At 30.9% G+C, this 20,161-nt stretch overlaps 1 protein-coding gene across 1 annotated transcript; it reads right to left on the bottom strand.

The window, feature by feature from the left end:
* Positions 1-1,312: 1,312 nt before the first annotated feature.
* Positions 1,313-1,913, bottom strand: LOC101889379 (uncharacterized). Its single transcript, XM_005189258.4, has 2 exons — positions 1,763-1,913; positions 1,313-1,707 (listed from the first exon to the last, which is right to left on the bottom strand). The coding sequence occupies exons 1-2, from the start codon at positions 1,872-1,874 to the stop codon at positions 1,403-1,405; spliced, it is 417 nt and encodes a 138-aa protein (XP_005189315.2). The 5' UTR covers positions 1,875-1,913; the 3' UTR covers positions 1,313-1,402.
* Between the last annotated feature and the right edge of the window lie 18,248 nt (positions 1,914-20,161).

Raw genomic sequence — 20,161 nt, forward strand, 5'->3', positions numbered from 1 at the left:
TTAAATCAACATATGTTCGCCTTCCTCCCAAATATTTTTTTTAATTTGAATTTTTAATAAATTTCAATTATTTAAAAATCCACATCTGTTGGCTTTCATCCTAAACTTAATTTTTTTACATTTTATTTTTTTTAATTTTTTATAATTTTTTTTTTTTTTGAAACGTGGATTTGTTTTATTAAGTTTTATTTTTTTCAATTGTTTTCTTTCTTAAAATTTTAACTGTAAATTTTTTTTTTTTTTAAATCCACATCTGCTGGCCTTATTTCTTTTTTTTTTTTGAAATTTTAATTTTCTTTCAATTTTAATGTCTTTTAAATTTTAATTTTTTGAAAATACCCGTTTGTTGGTCTTAGTCATTCATTTTATTTTTTAAACATCCACTTTTAATAACCGTACTTCTACAATTTTTACTTTTTTTCAAATCAACGTCTGTTGATCTTCATGCCAAATTTTTATTTAAAAAAATATTTGTTCAAGTTGATGAAACGAGGGTGTAAAGAATAATTTTTCAAGTATTTCAAGGATTCCTAAACGTGGATTTTTTAAAAATTTTAATTTCTTTTTAAATTATGTTGAATGGCTATTGTTGTATTTTTAAATTTAATTTAATTTTCTTGTTTTTAATATAATTTAATTTCAATTTTCTTTTAATTTTATTTTATTAAAATTTTAATTTTCTTTAATTTTCTTGTTTTTAATATAATTTAATTTTAATTTTCTTTTAATTTTATTTTATTAAAATTTTAATTTTCTTTAATTTTTTTTTTAAATTTCATTTTTTTATTTTTTTTTAATTTTACTTTTTCAAATTTTCCTTTTTTAAATTTTTAAATTTATTTTAAATTTTATTTTTTTTAATTTAATTTTTTAATTTTATTTTTTTAAAAATCCATGTCATTCTAAATCTTATTTTTTAAAAATTCTCGTCCTTCTTAATTTTAATTTTTAAAAATCCACGTCCTTTTTAATTTTAGTTTTTTTTTTTAATCCATGTCCTTCTAGATTTTAATTTTTAAAAATCCACGTCCTTTTTAATTTTAGTTTTTTTTTTAATCCATGTCCTTCTAGATTTTAATTTTTTAAAAATCCACGTCCTTCCTAATTTTATTTTTTTAATCTACGCCCTTCTAAATCTTATTTTTTTTAAATCCACGTCCTTCTAAATCTTAATTTTTTTAAATCCTTGTCTTTCTAAATTTGATATTTTTAAATCCTCGTTCTTCTAAATTTTAATTTTTTAAAATGGATTTTTTGAAGAATATTTTTTCATGGACCATCACACCATGGGAAATGGAACTTTTAAAGAATATTTTTTCAAGGACCAAAAATATATTTTATTAAAATTTTAAAATAAAAATACCCAAAATGCAATAATTTTGAGATGCAATTTCATTTCCTTTCAGAATTTATTTTTCACAGCCTGCACTTTGTCCACAACTGTCTTCTTGAGCTTCTGGAAAACGCTGGGCTTGGTGCTGGTCATAGCATGTACTTTGCCGCTATGTTCAATGTCCAGATGGAAATACAACTGCTTGCCATCATTGACGGTCTCCTCGGTTTTGGATTTTTGCAGGACCGCATTTTTGGCGGATAAGCAGACATTTTTGCGACTCACTTTGGTCAAATCCTTGGATTTGGTCTTCTTGGTGACCACACAGCGATGGGTGTGCGGCGGGCAGATAATGCGATCGCAGCGGAAGTTGTCTGAGAGTGGAAATGAAATGAAAAAAAAATACAAAAAAAAAATTGAAAAACTCACTTGTCTTGGTCTCCACGGTGACATCGTTGACATGGAAAAGTTCTCCCTGGGTCAGGTTTACCAGGCAGAGTGCCATCGCAATGAGGCAGGAGAAAACAGTTATTGACTTCATTATTTTTTTTTTAATTTTCAATATACTCCTTGATGTGAGCCAATAGACTTTTAAGATCAATATGAGTTTCGAAATTACTGAATGTAACCTCAACAGCTCGTCTTGGTGGCAAATGCGTTAAGTAAGTATTTTTAAATTTCCAACGCATTCAAATCCTTACTCATCGAGGTTGTGGAAAAAATCACCGCACTGGGGGGTTTTGAGTTCAAATAAAAATAATGGCATTAGTAACAACAACCACAAAAAAAACTTTGTTTAAAACTAAAATTGAATTTTTAAAAAATCCACGCCTTGGGGCTTTCCTCCTAAATTACAATTTTTAAAAAATTCTCGCCTTTAAATCTTTCATTTAAATTTGAATTTTTAAAAAATTCACGCCTTTAAATATTTCATTTAAATTTGAATTTTTAAAAAATCCATTCATTTAAATTTGAATTTTAAAAAAATCCACGCCTTTAAGTCTTTCATTTAAATTTGAATTTTAAAAAGTCCACGCCTTTAAGTCTTTCATTTAAATTTGAATTTTAAAAAAATCCACGCCTTTAAGTCTTTCATTTAAATTTGAATTTTAAAAAAATCCACGCCTTTAAGTCTTTCATTTAAATTTGAATTTTAAAAAAATCCACGCCTTTAAGTCTTTCATTTAAATTTGAATTTTAAAAAAATCCACGCCTTTAAGTCTTTCATTTAAATTTGAATTTTAAAAAAATCCACGCCTTTAAGTCTTTCATTTAAATTTGAATTTTAAAAAAATCCACGCCTTTAAGTCTTTCATTTAAATTTGAATTTTAAAAAAATCCACGCCTTTAAGTCTTTCATTTAAATTTGAATTTTAAAAAAATCCACGCCTTTAAGTCTTTCATTTAAATTTGAATTTTAAAAAAATCCACGCCTTTAAGTCTTTCATTTAAATTTGAATTTTAAAAAAATCCACGCCTTTAAGTCTTTCATTTAAATTTGAAATTTTAAAAAAATCCACGCCTTAGGGTCTTTGTCTTAAATTTGAATTTTTAAAAAAATCCACGCCTTAGGGTCTTTGTCTTAAATTTGAATTTTTAAAAAAATCCACGCCTTAGGGTCTTTGTCTTAAATTTGAATTTTTAAAAAAAATCCACGCCTTAGGGTCTTTGTCTTAAATTTGAATTTTTAAAAAAATCCACGCCTTAGGGTCTTTGTCTTAAATTTGAATTTTTTAAAAAATCCACGCCTTAGGGTCTTTGTCTTAAATTTGATTTTTTAAAAAATCCACGCCTTAGGGTCTTTGTCTTAAATTTGATTTTTTAAAAAATCCACGCCTTAGGGTCTTTGTCTTAAATTTGATTTTTTAAAAAATCCACGCCTTAAGGCCTTTCATCAGAATTTGAATTTTTAAAAAATCCACGCCTTGGGCTCTTTCATCAGCATTTGAATTTTAAAAAAATCCACGCCTTAAGGCATTTCATCAGAATTTGAATTTTTAAAAAATCCACGCCTTGGGCTCTTTCATCAGCATTTGAATTTTAAAAAAATCCACGCCTTAAGGCATTTCATCAGAATTTGAATTTTTAAAAAATCCACGCCTTAAGGCATTTCATCAGAATTTGAATTTTTAAAAAATCCACGCCTTGGGGTCTTTCCTCCTATATTTTAATTGTTAAAAATCCAGTATTTTTTTTATTCTTCGACAGTGTTGTCTAAACGTCACACCGTTAAAAAAGAAAACGTATGACGAGGAAAGGTCACAGCGATCTGGGCGATAACGAGCCAAACAAAAAATCGGCATTAAACTTTCCAAAGGGAAATTTGAAGTGTGATACACAACTTTAGCGGCCTGCAACAGGCCAGACCCAGACAAGCTTTGTCAAATGCCAAGCTAACAACTGTAACAACAATAAAAAAACAACAAGCCATCAGGTGAAATGTATCACACGCCTTTATTGTGCCACTAATTAGCGTACGTGGTAAAGTATCTCAACATATGGGTCACTCCATATGAAAAGTGGGTGGGAAGTTTTCGGATGGGATTACACTTCCCTTTGCTTTGTAAATTATTTCCAAACTAATTTTGATAAATGAAAAAACTTACCTCTGAATTTATTCATGGAATACCCCATATTCAAATTTCAAATGACTCTGACTTAGCCTTTTGCTAATACGGCCAACAACATCCAGCAAATCTTGCATTTGACTTATGAAAATAGTGTAACCACTATCTAGGAATTTAAATCAGTAGCATTTAACAAAGTTACGCATCCCGACAACAAAACGACAGCTGAGACCAGCCTGCCACACATCTATCTGCCGGATACATGAACTCTGAGCAATGATAAAAATTTAGTTTGTTAAGCAAAGCTTAAAAAACAAGATAACAACTGACAAAACTCATTTGTTTTAAATGTAAAACAACAAAGGCAACAACAACAACAACTCTTAACCGAGATGACAAGTTGACAATTATCAAGGAGGGAAACAAAAATATCTGAAGCAGATTTGGATTTTTTTAAAAATTAAAATTTAGAAGAAAGGCCCATAGGCGTGGATTTTTTTTAAATTTAAAATTTAGGAGGAAAGCCCAAAGGCGTGGATTTAAAAAAAAAAAATTTTTGAAGGAAAGCCTCTCAGGCGTGGATTTAAAAAAAAAATAAAATTTTGGAGGAAAGCCTCTCAGGTGTGGATTTTTAAAAAAATAAAATTTTGAAGGAAAGCCTCTCAGGCGTGGATTTAAAAAAAAAATAAAATTTTGGAGGAAAGCCTCTCAGATGTGGATTTTTAAAAAAATAAAATTTTGGAGGAAAGCCTCTCAGGTGTGGATTTTTAAAAAAATAAAATTTTGGAGGAAAGCCTCTCAGGCGTGGATTTTTAAAAAAATAAAATTTTGAAGGAAAGCCTCTCAGGCGTGGATTTAAAAAAAAATAAAATTTTGGAGGAAAGCCTCTCAGGCGTGGATTTTTAAAAAAATAAAATTTTGGAGGAAAGCCTCTCAGGCGTGGATTTTTAAAAAAATAAAATTTTGAAGGAAAGCCTCTCAGGTGTGGATTTTAAAAAAAATAAAATTTTGGAGGAAAGCCTCTCAGGCGTGGATTTACAAAAAAATAAAATTTTGGAGGAAAGTCTCTCAGGCGTGGATTAAAAAAAAAAAATAAAATTTTTAAGGAAAGCCTCTCAGGCGTGGATTTCAAAAAATAAAAAATAAAATTTTGGGGGAAAGCCTCTCAGGCGTGGATTTAAAAAAAAAAATAAAATTTTGGAGGAAAGCCTCTCAGGCGTGGATTTTTAAAAAAATAAAATTTTGGAGGAAAGCCTCTCAGGCGTGGATTTTTAAAAAAATAAAATTTTGAAGGAAAGCTTCTCAGGCGTGGATTTTAAAAAAAATAAAATTTTGGAGGAAAGCCTCTCAGGAGTGGATTTTAAAAAAAATAAAATTTTGGAGGAAAGCCTCTCAGGAGTGGATTTTTAAAAAAATAAAATTTTGGAGGAAAGCCTCTTAGGCGTGGATTTTTAAAAAAATAAAATTTTGGAGGGAACGTGGATTACAAGGACGTAGATTTTTTAAAAAAGTAAAAATTCAGGGACTTGGATTTTTTAAAAAAGTAAAAATTCAGGGACGTGGAATTTTTAAAAAAATAAAAATACAGGGACGTGGAATTTTTAAAAAAATAAAAATACAGGGACGTGGAATTTTTAAAAAATTAAAAAAGTCAGGGACGTGGATTTTTTAAAAATTACAAAAGTCAGAGACGTGGATTTTTTTAAAATTAAAAAATCCAGGGACGTGGATTTTTTAAAAAAATAAAAATACAGGGACGTGGAATTTTTAAAAAAATAAAAATACAGGGACGTGGATTTTTTAAAAATTAAAAAATTCAGGGACGTGGATTTTTAAAAAAATTAAAAATCCATGGACGTGGATTTTTTAAAAAATTAAAAATCCATGGACGTGGATTTTTTAAAAAATTAAAAATCCATGGACGTGGATTTTTTAAAAAATTAAAAATCCATGGACGTGGATTTTTTAAAAAATTAAAAATCCATGGACGTGGATTTTTTAAAAAATTAAAAATCCATGGACGTGGATTTTTTAAAAAATTAAAAATCCATGGACGTGGATTTTTTAAAAAATTAAAAATCCATGGACGTGGATTTTTTAAAAAATTAAAAATCCATGGACGTGGATTTTTTAAAAAATTAAAAATCCATGGACGTGGATTTTTAAAAAATTAAAAATCCATGGACGTGGATTTTTAAAAAATTAAAAATCCATGGACGTGGATTTTTTAAAAAATTAAAAATCCATGGACGTGGATTTTTTAAAAAATTAAAAATCCATGGACGTGGATTTTTTAAAAAATTAAAAATCCAGGGACGTGGATTTTTTAAAAAATTAAAAATCCATGGACGTGGATTTTTTAAAAAATTAAAAATCCAGGGACGTGGATTTTTTAAAAAATTAAAAATCCATGGACGTGGATTTTTTAAAAAATTAAAAATCCATGGACGTGGATTTTTTAAAAAATTAAAAATCCATGGACGTGGATTTTTTAAAAAATTAAAAATCCATGGACGTGGATTTTTTAAAAAATTAAAAATCCATGGACGTGGATTTTTTAAAAAATTAAAAATCCATGGACGTGGATTTTTTAAAAAATTAAAAATCCATGGACGTGGATTTTTTAAAAAATTAAAAATCCATGGACGTGGATTTTTTAAAAAATTAAAAATCCATGGACGTGGATTTTTTAAAAAATTAAAAATCCATGGACGTGGATTTTTTAAAAAATTAAAAATCCATGGACGTGGATTTTTTAAAAAATTAAAAATCCATGGACGTGGATTTTTTAAAAAATTAAAAATCCATGGACGTGGATTTTTTAAAAAATTAAAAATCCATGGACGTGGATTTTTTAAAAAATTAAAAATCCATGGACGTGGATTTTTTAAAAAATTAAAAATCCATGGACGTGGATTTTTTAAAAAATTAAAAATCCATGGACGTGGATTTTTTAAAAAATTAAAAATCCATGGACGTGGATTTTTTAAAAAATTAAAAATCCATGGACGTGGATTTTTTAAAAAATTAAAAATCCATGGACGTGGATTTTTTAAAAAATTAAAAATCCATGGACGTGGATTTTTAAAAAATTAAAAATCCATGGACGTGGATTTTTTAAAAAATTAAAAATCCATGGACGTGGATTTTTTAAAAAATTAAAAATCCATGGACGTGGATTTTTTAAAAAATTAAAAATCCATGGACGTGGATTTTTTAAAAAATTAAAAATCCATGGACGTGGATTTTTTAAAAAATTAAAAATCCATGGACGTGGATTTTTTAAAAAATTAAAAATCCATGGACGTGGATTTTTTAAAAAATTAAAAATCCATGGACGTGGATTTTTTAAAAAATTAAAAATCCATGGACGTGGATTTTTTAAAAAATTAAAAATCCATGGACGTGGATTTTTTAAAAAATTAAAAATCCATGGACGTGGATTTTTTAAAAAATTAAAAATCCATGGACGTGGATTTTTTAAAAAATTAAAAATCCATGGACGTGGATTTTTTAAAAAATTAAAAATCCATGGACGTGGATTTTTTAAAAAATTAAAAATCCATGGACGTGGATTTTTTAAAAAATTAAAAATCCATGGACGTGGATTTTTTAAAAATTAAAAATCCATGGACGTGGATTTTTTAAAAAATTAAAAATCCATGGACGTGGATTTTTTAAAAAATTAAAAATCCATGGACGTGGATTTTTTAAAAAATTAAAAATCCATGGACGTGGATTTTTTAAAAAATTAAAATCCATGGACGTGGATTTTTTAAAAAATTAAAAATCCATGGACGTGGATTTTTTAAAAAATTAAAAATCCATGGACGTGGATTTTTTAAAAAATTAAAAATCCATGGACGTGGATTTTTTAAAAAATTAAAAATCCATGGACGTGGATTTTTTAAAAAATTAAAAATCCATGGACGTGGATTTTTTAAAAAATTAAAAATCCATGGACGTGGATTTTTTAAAAAATTAAAAATCCATGGACGTGGATTTTTTAAAAAATTAAAAATCCGTGGATTTTTTTTTTTTTTAATAAAAAATTAAAAATCCAGGGATGCTCCCTAATAAATTTTTTTGCCCTGCCAATTTACCTCCAAATAAATTCTTATTTCCTAAAATGCCTTAAAGCCGATCTCACAATTTAGATAATCGTATAAACCAAATGGAGAAGAAGACGACAACTTTGCATTGCCCATTTAACCATGTGTCGTGAGACAAATTAAATGAAATATGTTCAAAGGCAGAATTAGAATTCCTTGGCAGTTGGAGCTAAACGCCATGACGACCAACTGCCCCTATGAATCACATAACCTCAGATGGGTGTGTGTGACAAAGCATTTTCATCAGCATCATAGCCAAGTGATGGTCTCTTCCGTTCCGTTCTCTACTTTATGACCGCCCAGTTTGCCAGTTAGAATTTAGTGCAATGCTTCGAGTGTTTTCAGACTGGCCAGAAGAGATTCCACGGAATTGATAGGACCTTATGATGTATTGTTATTATGGCACCATAATGTTGCCAACATTATTCTATGTCAGAATGTTGTGGATTTTTGCATTTGTTGTTCGGTTTAATTTTTTTGGTTTTGTTTTGGGGAAGAGTTTCCCAAATGAGCAGCTTGATTTAAGTTTATGGATGACGAGATATATAATTTTAAATGTTAGCAGATTTGGTGCTGGCTGATGGCAGAGAAAGGTAAATAAAAATGGAAGTTGATGTCAGTTGTTGGTTGAGGATATCTCAGGGGAAAAGATCTCTAGAAATTTAGAAAATTCTGTTTTGGAATTTTTATGAAAGTTTTAAAATTCAAATTAAGGAGGAAAAATTAAAATTTAGATGAAAGGCTTTAAGGCGTGGATTTTATAAAATTTTAAATTTAGATGAAAGGTCTTAAGGCGTGGATTTTTTAAAAATTCAAATTTAGATGAAAGGCCATAAGGCCTGGATTTTTTAAAAATTCAAATTTAGATGAAAGGCCCTAAGGCGTGGATTTTTTAAATTCCAAATTTAGAAGAAAGGCCCTAAGGCGTGGATTTTTTAAATTCCAAATTTAGAAGAAAGGCCTTAAGGCGTGGATTTTTTAAATTCCAAATTTAGAAGAAAGGCCATTAGGCGTGGATTTTTGAAAAATTAAAATTTAGAAGAAAGGACATTAGGAGTGGATTTTTGAAAAATTTAAATTTAAGGCAAAGACCCTAAAGGGTGGATTTTTTAAAAATTCAAATTTAAGATAAAGACCTTAAGGCGTGGATTTTTTAAAAATTCAAATTTAGATGAAAGGCCCTAAGGCGTGGATTTTTTAAAAATTCAAATTTAAGACAAAGACCCTAAGGCGTGGATTTTTTAAAAATTCAAATTTAAGACAAAGGCCTTAAGGCGTGGATTTTTTTAAAATTCAAATTCTGATGAAAGGCCCTAAGGCGTGGATTTTTTAAAAATTCAAATTTAGATGAAAGGCCCTAAGGCGTGGATTTTTTAAAAATTCAAATTTAGATGAAAGGCCCTAAGGCGTGGATTTTTTAAAAATTCAAATTTAGATGAAAGGCCCTAAGGCGTGGATTTTTTAAAAATTCAAATTTAGATGAAAGGCCCTAAGGCGTGGATTTTTTAAAAATTCAAATTTAGATGAAAGGCCCTAAGGCGTGGATTTTTTAAAAATTCAAATTTAGATGAAAGGCCCTAAGGCGTGGATTTTTTAAAAATTCAAATTTAGGAGGAAAGGCCCTAAGGCGTGGATTTTTTAAAAATTCAAATTTAGATGAAAGGCACTAAGGCGTGGATTTTTTAAAAATTCAAATTTAGATGAAAGGCCCTAAGGCGTGGATTTTTTAAAAATTCAAATTTAGATAAAAGATGAAAGGCCCTAAGGCGTGGATTTTTTAAAAATTCAAATTTAGATGAAAGGCCCTAAGGCGTGGATTTTTTAAAAATTCAAATTTAGATGAAAGGCCCTAGGGCGTGGATTTTTTAAAAATTCAAATTTAGATGAAAGGCCCTAGGGCGTGGATTTTTTAAAAATTCAAATTTAGATGAAAGGCCATAAGGCCTGGATTTTTTAAAAATTCAAATTTAGATGAAAGGCCCTAAGGCGTGGATTTTTTAAAAATTCAAATTTAGATGAAAGGCCCTAGGGCGTGGATTTTTTAAATTCCAAATTTAGAAGAAAGGCCATTAGGCGTGGATTTTTTAAAAATTAAAATTTAGAAGAAAGGCCATTAGGCGTGGATTTTTTAAAAATTAAAATTTAGAAGAAAGGCCATTAGGCGTGGATTTTTGAAAAATTAAAATTTAGAAGAAAGGACATTAGGAGTGGATTTTTGAAAAATTTAAATTTAAGAGAGACGCCCGTAGATTTTTAAAAAACTAAAATTTAAGAGAGACGCCCGTGTACGTGGAATTTTTTACAAATTTAAATTATAGTGGGTCCTATAGAAATTTGGCGCCCAATCATTGATATCGGCAAAACCCCTAGGAAAAAAATGGTTCCATAGGTTTTCAGTTAAAATGTTCTTTAAGTCACGTACAAGATTGGGCGCCAAAATTACTAGCCAAGATTCGGCGACAGGCTTTGCTTTACAAATAACACTCAAAAATTTTGTTTAAGATAGGCCACAAAAATTGTCTAAAAAATACGTAGTAAGTCCTTTCTGCATTAAAGGGTTTTAGAAGATCTTTTATCCATATAAGTCCTTCAGCAGGTCATCTACAAATAGAAGTCCCTGAAAAGTCTTCTATTCGAAACATTTGGTATGTAAACGATTGGAAGGTCATCCATGCACCGAAGACTTTGAAGAGATCTTTTCTCCACAGAAGACCGCTAAGAGTACTTTTGTCCATATGGAGATCTTTTAAAGGATTTATATTGGAAACCATTAAAAAAACGCTTGAAAGTTTCTACCCATAGAAAACCTTTTTACTATGCCTCCTATTCGTAGCAGACCTTTAGGTGGCGTTCTATACATGGAAACTCTTTAGGAGGACTTCTATCCCTAAATAAACTTCAGAAAATTTTCTAGGTCTAGTAGACTTTTATTTTTCTTACATTCATAGATGACCTTATGAGATATTTCATTCATAGCTGACCTTTAGGAGGTCTTGTCCTCATATATACAAAATTTCCAAGGTTAATTTTTGGGAGCTATTCATAAAATAGCCATTCCAAAAAAAAACAGTAAAGAAATACCTAATGTCAGACGGGGCCGATTTTATGATACCCTACACCACTTTGCTAATTTAGTTGAGCTCCACATAAGAATTGAAAGTTTTTTATGGGAGAATTCAATCAAAATTCAAAATAATTTAAAGTTCACAGGACCTAAATATGCCGAAGCATTTGTATCTTTTAAATTCGGACTTGTATTGCCTATTTCGTGCACAATTAATTTGAAATCGGATAAAGATATATATGGGAGCTATATCCAAATCTGAGCCGATCTCGAAAAAATTTAGCAAAGGTATTTTTGAGCTGCCTTTGATATATTTCCCCAAATATTGTTGTTACAGAGTGCATATTACGGCTGTGGGTAACAAATATAACAAATCGGATGAACAATATATATATGGGAGCTATAGCTATATCTGAACCGATCTTCACCAAATTTGGCATACTACCTTCTAGACTCAATTCGGTCGTATGTGGCAAATTCCATCCCATTTGGGCAAATAGTAGACGTTTGGTGCACAATAAAAGGTAAATCGGACGAAGTTATATATTGGGAGCTATATCCAAATCTGAACGGATCTCGATAAAATTAAGCAAAGGTATTTCTGAGCTGCATTTCATATATTTCCCCAAATATTGTTGTTACAGAGTGCATATTACGGCTGCGAAGGACAAAAATAACATGATCGGATGAACAATATATATGGGAGCTATAGCTATATCTGAACCGATTTCCATCAAATTTGGTATATTTATTTTCAGGCCTAATTTGGTCGTATATGCAAAATTCCATACTATTCGGGCTGATATTATACGTTTGGTGCACAATAAAAGGTAAATCGGACGAAGTTATATATTGGGAGCTATATCCCAATCTGAACCGATCTCGATAAAATTCAGCAAAGGTATTTCTGAGCTGCATTTCATATATTTCCCCAAATATTGTTGTTACAGAGTGCATATTACGGCTGCGGAGGACAAAAATAACAAATCGGATGAACAATATATATGGGAGCTATAGCTATATCTGAACCGATTTCCATCAAATTTGGTACACTTATTTTCAGGCCTAATTTGGTCGTATATGCAAAATTCCATACTATTCGGGCTGATATTATACGTTTGGTGCACAATAAAAGGCAAATCGGACGAAGATATATATGGGAGCTACATCTAAATTTTGACCGATTATCTCCAATTTCAATAGGGTTCGTCTTTGGGCCAAACAAATGATCTGTGCAAAATTTCATCTTAATCGGATAATAAATGCGACCTGCATTTTGTTCACAAGAATACATGGACAGACGGACAGATGGACGGACAGACATGCATAAATCGACTCAAAATGTGATTCTATGCAGATCATCAAAAGGAACTATGGATCTATCTCGTTTCCTTTTGCCTGTTACAAACAAATGCACAAAGACATAATACCCTGACCATCTTGTGGTGTAGGGTATAAAAAAAAAAACATTTCGGAGATTTTCTTTACACAGAAGACCTAAAGCAGACCTCTCATTCAAGGAAGAGTTCCTCCATCTATGCAATTCCATTAGGAGGTATACAATCCGTAATAGATTTCCAAGTGGATTTCTATTCATTTAAGGTCTTTTGAAGAACTTCTATGCGGGTGCTAAAATTTCTTTCATAAATACAGCTACGATTGGGCGCCATTATTCCCATTAAATTACCCAAATAATTCCATTGGGAAATATATAATCCGAAGAAGATTATTCAGCGGTTCTATCCATAGAAGGCCTTTCGAGGAAATTCTATATGGGCTCCAAATTTTATTTTGAAATACACCTGCCATGGGGATCCACCATTTCCATTAATATGCACTCACCGTTGCACCAGCGCCAAATGTTCGATCTGAATATTTTGTAAGATATTTCTCATAAATATATCCAAGTCTGGGTGGGATAATTTTATTTAAAATTACCAAAGTTGTCGAGAAAATATCAGCTCGATTGTGCGTCAATAATTTCCTTTAAAATACAGTACAATTGCGCACCCAAAATTTCCATTGAAATCTCTCTAAAAATTGGAAGGCCAGAATTTTCTATTTCATATTTCCTTGCTTGGGCGCCACTATTTTCGTATGACATACCCATAATTGTACTGCAGAATTCTCTTTAAAATAAAACCACAATTAGACACCAGAATTTTCTATAAAATATATCCACAATTGAGCGCGGTAAATTTCATTAAAATAAAACAACGATTGGGCATCAGAATTTTCTCCCAAATATACTCGCGATTGGGCGCCACAAGTTCCATTGAAATACATCCACGATTGACACCACAATTTAACACGAAATATATACTAAATGTGCTAAAAAAAATATAGACTCGGAGTCTTTTGGAAAAAGAAAATCCTCAATAAGATCCTAGAATTTTCTGTAAAATATAGCTAAGATTGGGCCTAGTATATTTGGTAGAATATATTAAATTTTGAGCGTCAGTCTTTACCCATAATTGTGTGGCAGCAATTTGTTTTTAATATACATACAAATTGCATAAAATAATCCCTTGATTGGGCGCCAAAATGTTATTTCGAGTATGCCCAAGATGGCGGCCACAAATTGGGCGCCAAAAAATATTATTTAAAATAAACGCAAGAATGGGCATAAGAATATCCTGTCAAATATATAATCGTTAAAGGGGTCATAATTTTCCCACAGTTTGGGCGCCATTCAAACAAGACAATTTTTTACGATTGTGAGCCACAATATTCCTTTTTTTGTTTTAATGAAAGGGCACCACAATTTTACGGGACATATGATTTGGGACCATTAATTTATCGAATATATAGCCCCCGATTTTCCTTTATATAAGCCTTTGATGGGGAGTCACACACAAAATAATTGAAATTTACGCATAAGAGCAGAATCAGTTTTAGGATTTAGAAAGTTTTTGTTCACATTTAGGAATGAATTTTACCCAGCTGTTTTTGACCCGTTTTACACCAGGTATGGCCCTGATGGCAAATTTTAGAATTTCTACTCTGGTCGAAATTCTGGTTATTTGACAACCCTTAATGTTAGCAAAAAAAAAAATATTATTATTATTAAACCACCTGACAATTTATGAAATTCTTGTACCCGTTAGTGACTCTTTCAGTAACTTTTGGTTAGGAATTCCTAAAAACGATGATAGCCTACTCCAGTTCTACTCCTTCGGATTTAGTTCCTGTAGTAAACTTTTAAGCTCTAAAAATGTATTTATATCCTACACCACATAGTTGTAAGGCTTTTATGTCTTTGTTTGTAACATGGGGAAGGAAGCGAGATGGACCCATAGTTACTTTTGAAGATCTTTATACAGTGGTTTCTATTTACCTGCATCAACATTAGCTGCGCATTGGCCTTTGGAGACCAAAAAACTTTTTTATGCCATTTTTTTCTGAATCCCTTTATTTGAATTGTATTTAAGTGCCCAAGCGATAGCTGCACATTGGACATTCCTGCCTCGAAAATTTGGTAATTTTTTTTTTTAATTTGGTTACAAAAATATTGATTTAGAGAAAATTCGAAAAAATGTCGAATCTATTTGAATTCCAACATCAAATATTCAATTGAAATTTAATTTTTCAAAAAAAATTGGCTAAAAAATCATGGAAAAATTTAATAGAAATTCTGGCGCCCAATCGTGGGCATGATTCGAAATTTCGATGAAATTCGAAAAAAATGTTGAATCTATTTGAATTCCAACATTTGGTTACAAAAATTTGTATTTATCTGCACAAGAAAATTGTTGGCAAACTCAAAAAAGACACTAAAAACTACCACTTCGTTTTTGTTTTTGTATTCGCAAAAACAATAACAACACAAGAAAAGAGCATGCATTAAAAACATATTCTCGCTTCCTCTCCCAAACCAAAAAGATGGTTATGCTGCTGCTGCTTTGTTGTGCACGTAAGTAAAATTAAAGATACCTGCTTCATTGTGCAGATAATTGCAATGAAGCTACTGGCATTTTGGGCATTGCTGCACAAGATGTCGTGCAATTTTTGATTGTGCAGGTAAGCAAAAAATACTGTAGAATCACTTTTTGAGTCGGCTTATGTATGTCAATCCGTCCGAACTGTATGTAGCATTTATTATCCAATTGAGATGAAATTTTCAAAACAATATTTGTTTCACCCGAGGACCAATCCTACTTAAATTGGTGAGAATAGGTTCAGATTTGGATAAAATTCCCATCCATATCTTCAATCGATTACGGGTTAATTGCGCACCAAATTGCCAATATCAGTCCCGACTTTTGGTACATCCAACCGAATTCAGTCTAGAAGCAAGTACTTGAAATTTTGAGAAAATCGGTTCAGATATAGCTATAGCTCCCATATATAAGTTTCATCCGATTTGATGTGTAAGTCCCTCACATTCGGAGTATGCACTCCACAACAATGATATTTGGTACCAGATATCAGATACAGTCCAGAAATACCTCTGCCAAATTTTATCAAGATCGGCTAAGATTTGGATATAGCTCCCATATATATATTTTCAACCGATTTCGGGTTAATTGAGCACCAAATGGTCAATATCAGTCCAAACGACCGGAATTTTGGTACATCCAACCGAATTCAGTATGGAAGCAACTATATCAAATTTTGAGAAAATCGGTTCAGATATAGCTATAGCTCCCACATATAAGTGTCATCCGATTTGGGGTTTTAAGCCCCTTACATTCGTAATATGCATTCGACAACAATGATATTTGGTACCAGATATCAGATACAGCCCAGAAATACCTCTGCCAAATTTTATGGAGATCGGCTAAGATTTGGATATAGCTCGCATATATATCCTTAATCCGATTTCAGGTTCATTGTACAAATAATGTCTAATACCAGACCAAATGGAGTGAGTTTCGGGGTATACGTTTCCATTTGGTGGCTCCGATACATATATTTTTAATATAAGCCTAATATCCTGCAGTCTATAGCTGCTCTAAAGCCAAATGTTGATAGGTGGTATGATCTACTTCAAATAAATTCTTTTGTTACGGGAGGTCTACTAAATACATGGTGTAGGGTATCATATGATCGGCCCCGCCCGACTTTTGGTTTTTCCTACCTAGTTTTTTTTAATGTCATAGATCTGATATAACAATCATAGGCCATTTCATTTATTTGATTTAATTTCTCCTCCTCCTCTCTCTCTCTCTCGAGCTCTCATTTTCCCCTCTCTCCACTTAATTTTACCAATCGAACAGTTTTTTTTTCGATTTTTAACGGGAATTTCAATTTCTACCAGAATTTGATTTAAAACATTCAAAATAATGCCATTAAATCATTTTGTGAAGAGGGCACTGAGGCTCAGCTATAAACAAAGTTCTCAATTTTCACAGCCGTTAATCAAAACCACGAACGAAATAAATCCTCCGGCTGGTGGTGAACGATGGTGATCTTCTGCGTTAAGATACGAATCGGATTCGAATGAAATGGAACAACAAACAAATATAAGATGTACGACGAGCTCCTGATTTCCAACAGATAACATATCACATTGACCGAAAAAAACGAAAATCCGAAGGCAAAAACTGAAAACTGAAAACAGAAGAGGAAGACGAAAACGAAGAAACTGAGCCATGCAACAACACCATTTCTCTTCAGGTTGCAACCTCAATGAATGCAACCTGCATTCAACAGTGGCCCGACGGTGTTGTGGTTTCTTGTTGTGTGCGTTTTTTTCTTGTGCTGCAATGGACCACCCTTGGGTGCCGCTACACACGTCCGCATACGTGAGTGTGTCATCATTATGGGCCCTACTGCTGTTCTGCCCAAGCCTTTGTGCCCGCACGCACACACACACAGAAGATTAATAGTGTGAACAGAAATTTACATTAACAAATTCTGTTACAACCCTTCTGGCCGGGACGCATACAGAATCTCGGCTTCTCCTTTGCCGCCCAAACAAATTCCAGTAGAAAGGTAAGGAACATCGGTGATAATCATCATCCCCAGCCGTAGATGATTATCGTTAATCGCTTAAGAGTTTAGTCATCGCATCGACAAGTTTGTCTACTTCACATTGTTGTTGTTGTTGTTTTTGTAATATCTGTACCCCATGTTTAGTGTAAATTGAGTTAATTTGTCAAAACATTTAATGTCCCCATCTCTTGATCTGATCTGAGCTGATAATCGATTATCATTGGTTTGATGTCATGTCGTTGTCTGTTTTCTGTTTTCTGGCTTCTGTTAGTCCCTCAGCCAATGTCCCTAAAGAGGTCTATTACAACAATTTATTGGGTCACCAACATTTGTCATAATTATCACACACACGTAGCCATGAATGGATGGAGGTTGGAAGGTGATTTCCTGGAAGCCAAGATCCAACCATGAGAATATTTTTTTTCGGTTTTGAAATTTGGGGAATTGGTTAAATGTATCCAAAATTTCCTAGGAAAAAAGTCATGGGCTATGGGAACACAGAATGCCAAATTATGGCAAAAGATATTGAATTCCAACATCAAATAACCAATTGAAATAAATTTCTTCAAAAAATTTTGGCCACAAATCATGAGGAAATTTAATCGAAATTCTGGCGCCCAATCGTGGGCATGATTTAGAGAAAATTCTTCAACATTTTTTCGAAGATCCAACCATGAGAATATTTTTTTCTCTTTCAAAATTTGGGGAATTGGTTAAATGTATCCAAATTTTCCTAGGAGAGAGGTCATGGGCTATGGGAGCGGAGAATGCCAAAATTATAGCAAAAGATATTGAATTCCAAAATCAAATACCCAATTGAAATAAATTTCTTCAGAATATTTTGGCTACAAATCATGGAAAAATTTAATAGAAATTCTGGCGCCCAATCGTGGGCATGACTTAGAGAAAATTCGAAAAAATGTTGAATCTATTTGAATTCCAACATCAGATATTCAATTGAAATTAAATTTTTCAAAAAAAAAAATTGGCTAAAAAATCATGGGCAAATTTAATAGAAATTCTGGCGCCCAATCGTGGGCATGATTTAGAGAAAATTCGAAAAAAAAGATGAATTTATTTGAATTCCAACATCAAATATTCAATTGAAATTTAATTTTTCAAAAAAATTGGCTAAAAAATCATGGAAAAATTTAACAGAAATTCTGGCGCCCAATCGTGGGCATGACTTAGAGAAAATTCGAAAAAAATGATGAATTTATTTGAATTCCAACATCAAATATTCAATTGAAATTAAATTTTTCAAAAAAAAAAAATTGGCTAAAAAATCATGGAAAAATTTAATAGAAATTCTGGCGCCCAATCGTGGACATGATTTAGAGAAAATTTCCAAAAACAATTTGAATCTATTTGAATTCCAACATCAAATATTCAATTGAAATTTAATTTTTCAAAAAAAAATTGGCTAAAAAATCATGGAAAAATTTAATAGAAATTCTGGCGCCCAATCGTGGGCATGATTTAGAGAAAATTCGAAAAAATGTCGAATCTATTTGAATTCCAACATCAGATATTCAATTGAAATTAAATTTTTCAAAAAAAAAATTGGCTAAAAAATCATGGAAAAATTTAATAGAAATTCTGGCGCCCAATCGTGGACATGATTTAGAGAAAATTCGAAAAAAATGATGAATTTATTTGAATTCCAACATCAGATATTCAATTGAAATTAAATTTTTCAAAAAAAAATTGGCTAAAAAATCATGGAAAAATTTAACAGAAATTCTGGCGCCCAATCGTGGGCATGACTTAGAGAAAATTCGAAAAAAATGATGAATTTATTTGAATTCCAACATCAAATATTCAATTGAAATTAAATTTTTCAAAAAAAAAAAATTGGCTAAAAAATCATGGAAAAATTTAATAGAAATTCTGGCGCCCAATCGTGGGCATGATTTAGAGAAAATTCGAAAAAATGTCGAATCTATTTGAATTCCAACATCAGATATTCAATTGAAATTAAATTTTTCAAAAAAAAAATTGGCTAAAAAATCATGGAAAAATTTAATAGAAATTCTGGCGCCCAATCGTGGACATGATTTAGAGAAAATTCGAAAAAAATGATGAATTTATTTGAATTCCAACATCAGATATTCAATTGAAATTAAATTTTTCAAAAAAAAATTGGCTAAAAAATCATGGAAAAATTTAACAGAAATTCTGGCGCCCTATCGTGGGCATGACTTAGAGAAAATTCGAAAAAAATGATGAATTTATTTGAATTCCAACATCAAATATTCAATTGAAATTAAATTTTTCAAAAAAAAAAAATTGGCTAAAAAATCATGGAAAAATTTAATAGAAATTCTGGCGCCCAATCGTGGACATGATTTAGAGAAAATTTCCAAAAACAATTTGAATCTATTTGAATTCCAACATCAAATATTCAATTGAAATTTAATTTTTCAAAAAAAAATTGGCTAAAAAATCATGGAAAAATTTAATAGAAATTCTGGCGCCCAATCGTGGGCATGACTTAGAGAAAATTCGAAAAAAATGATGAATTTATTTGAATTCCAACATCAGATATTCAATTGAAATTAAATTTTTCAAAAAAAAATTGGCTAAAAAATCATGGAAAAATTTAACAGAAATTCTGGCGCCCTATCGTGGGCATGACTTAGAGAAAATTCGAAAAAAATGATGAATTTATTTGAATTCCAACATCAAATATTCAATTGAAATTAAATTTTTCAAAAAAAAAAAATTGGCTAAAAAATCATGGAAAAATTTAATAGAAATTCTGGCGCCCAATCGTGGACATGATTTAGAGAAAATTTCCAAAAACAATTTGAATCTATTTGAATTCCAACATCAAATATTCAATTGAAATTTAATTTTTCAAAAAAAAATTGGCTAAAAAATCATGGAAAAATTTAATAGAAATTCTGGCGCCCAATCGTGGGCATGACTTAGAGAAAATTCGAAAAAAATGATGAATTTATTTGAATTCCAACATCAGATATTCAATTGAAATTAAATTTTTCAAAAAAAAATTGGCTAAAAAATCATGGAAAAATTTAATAGAAATTCTGGCGCCCAATCGTGGACATGATTTAGAGAAAATTTCCAAAAACAATTTGAATCTATTTGAATTCCAACATCAAATATTCAATTGAAATTTAATTTT

The sequence above is a fragment of the Musca domestica genome, unplaced genomic scaffold, assembly GCF_030504385.1.
Source record: "Musca domestica strain aabys unplaced genomic scaffold, Musca_domestica.polishedcontigs.V.1.1 7, whole genome shotgun sequence".
In the NCBI taxonomy this organism is placed as follows: Eukaryota; Metazoa; Arthropoda; class Insecta; order Diptera; family Muscidae; genus Musca; species Musca domestica.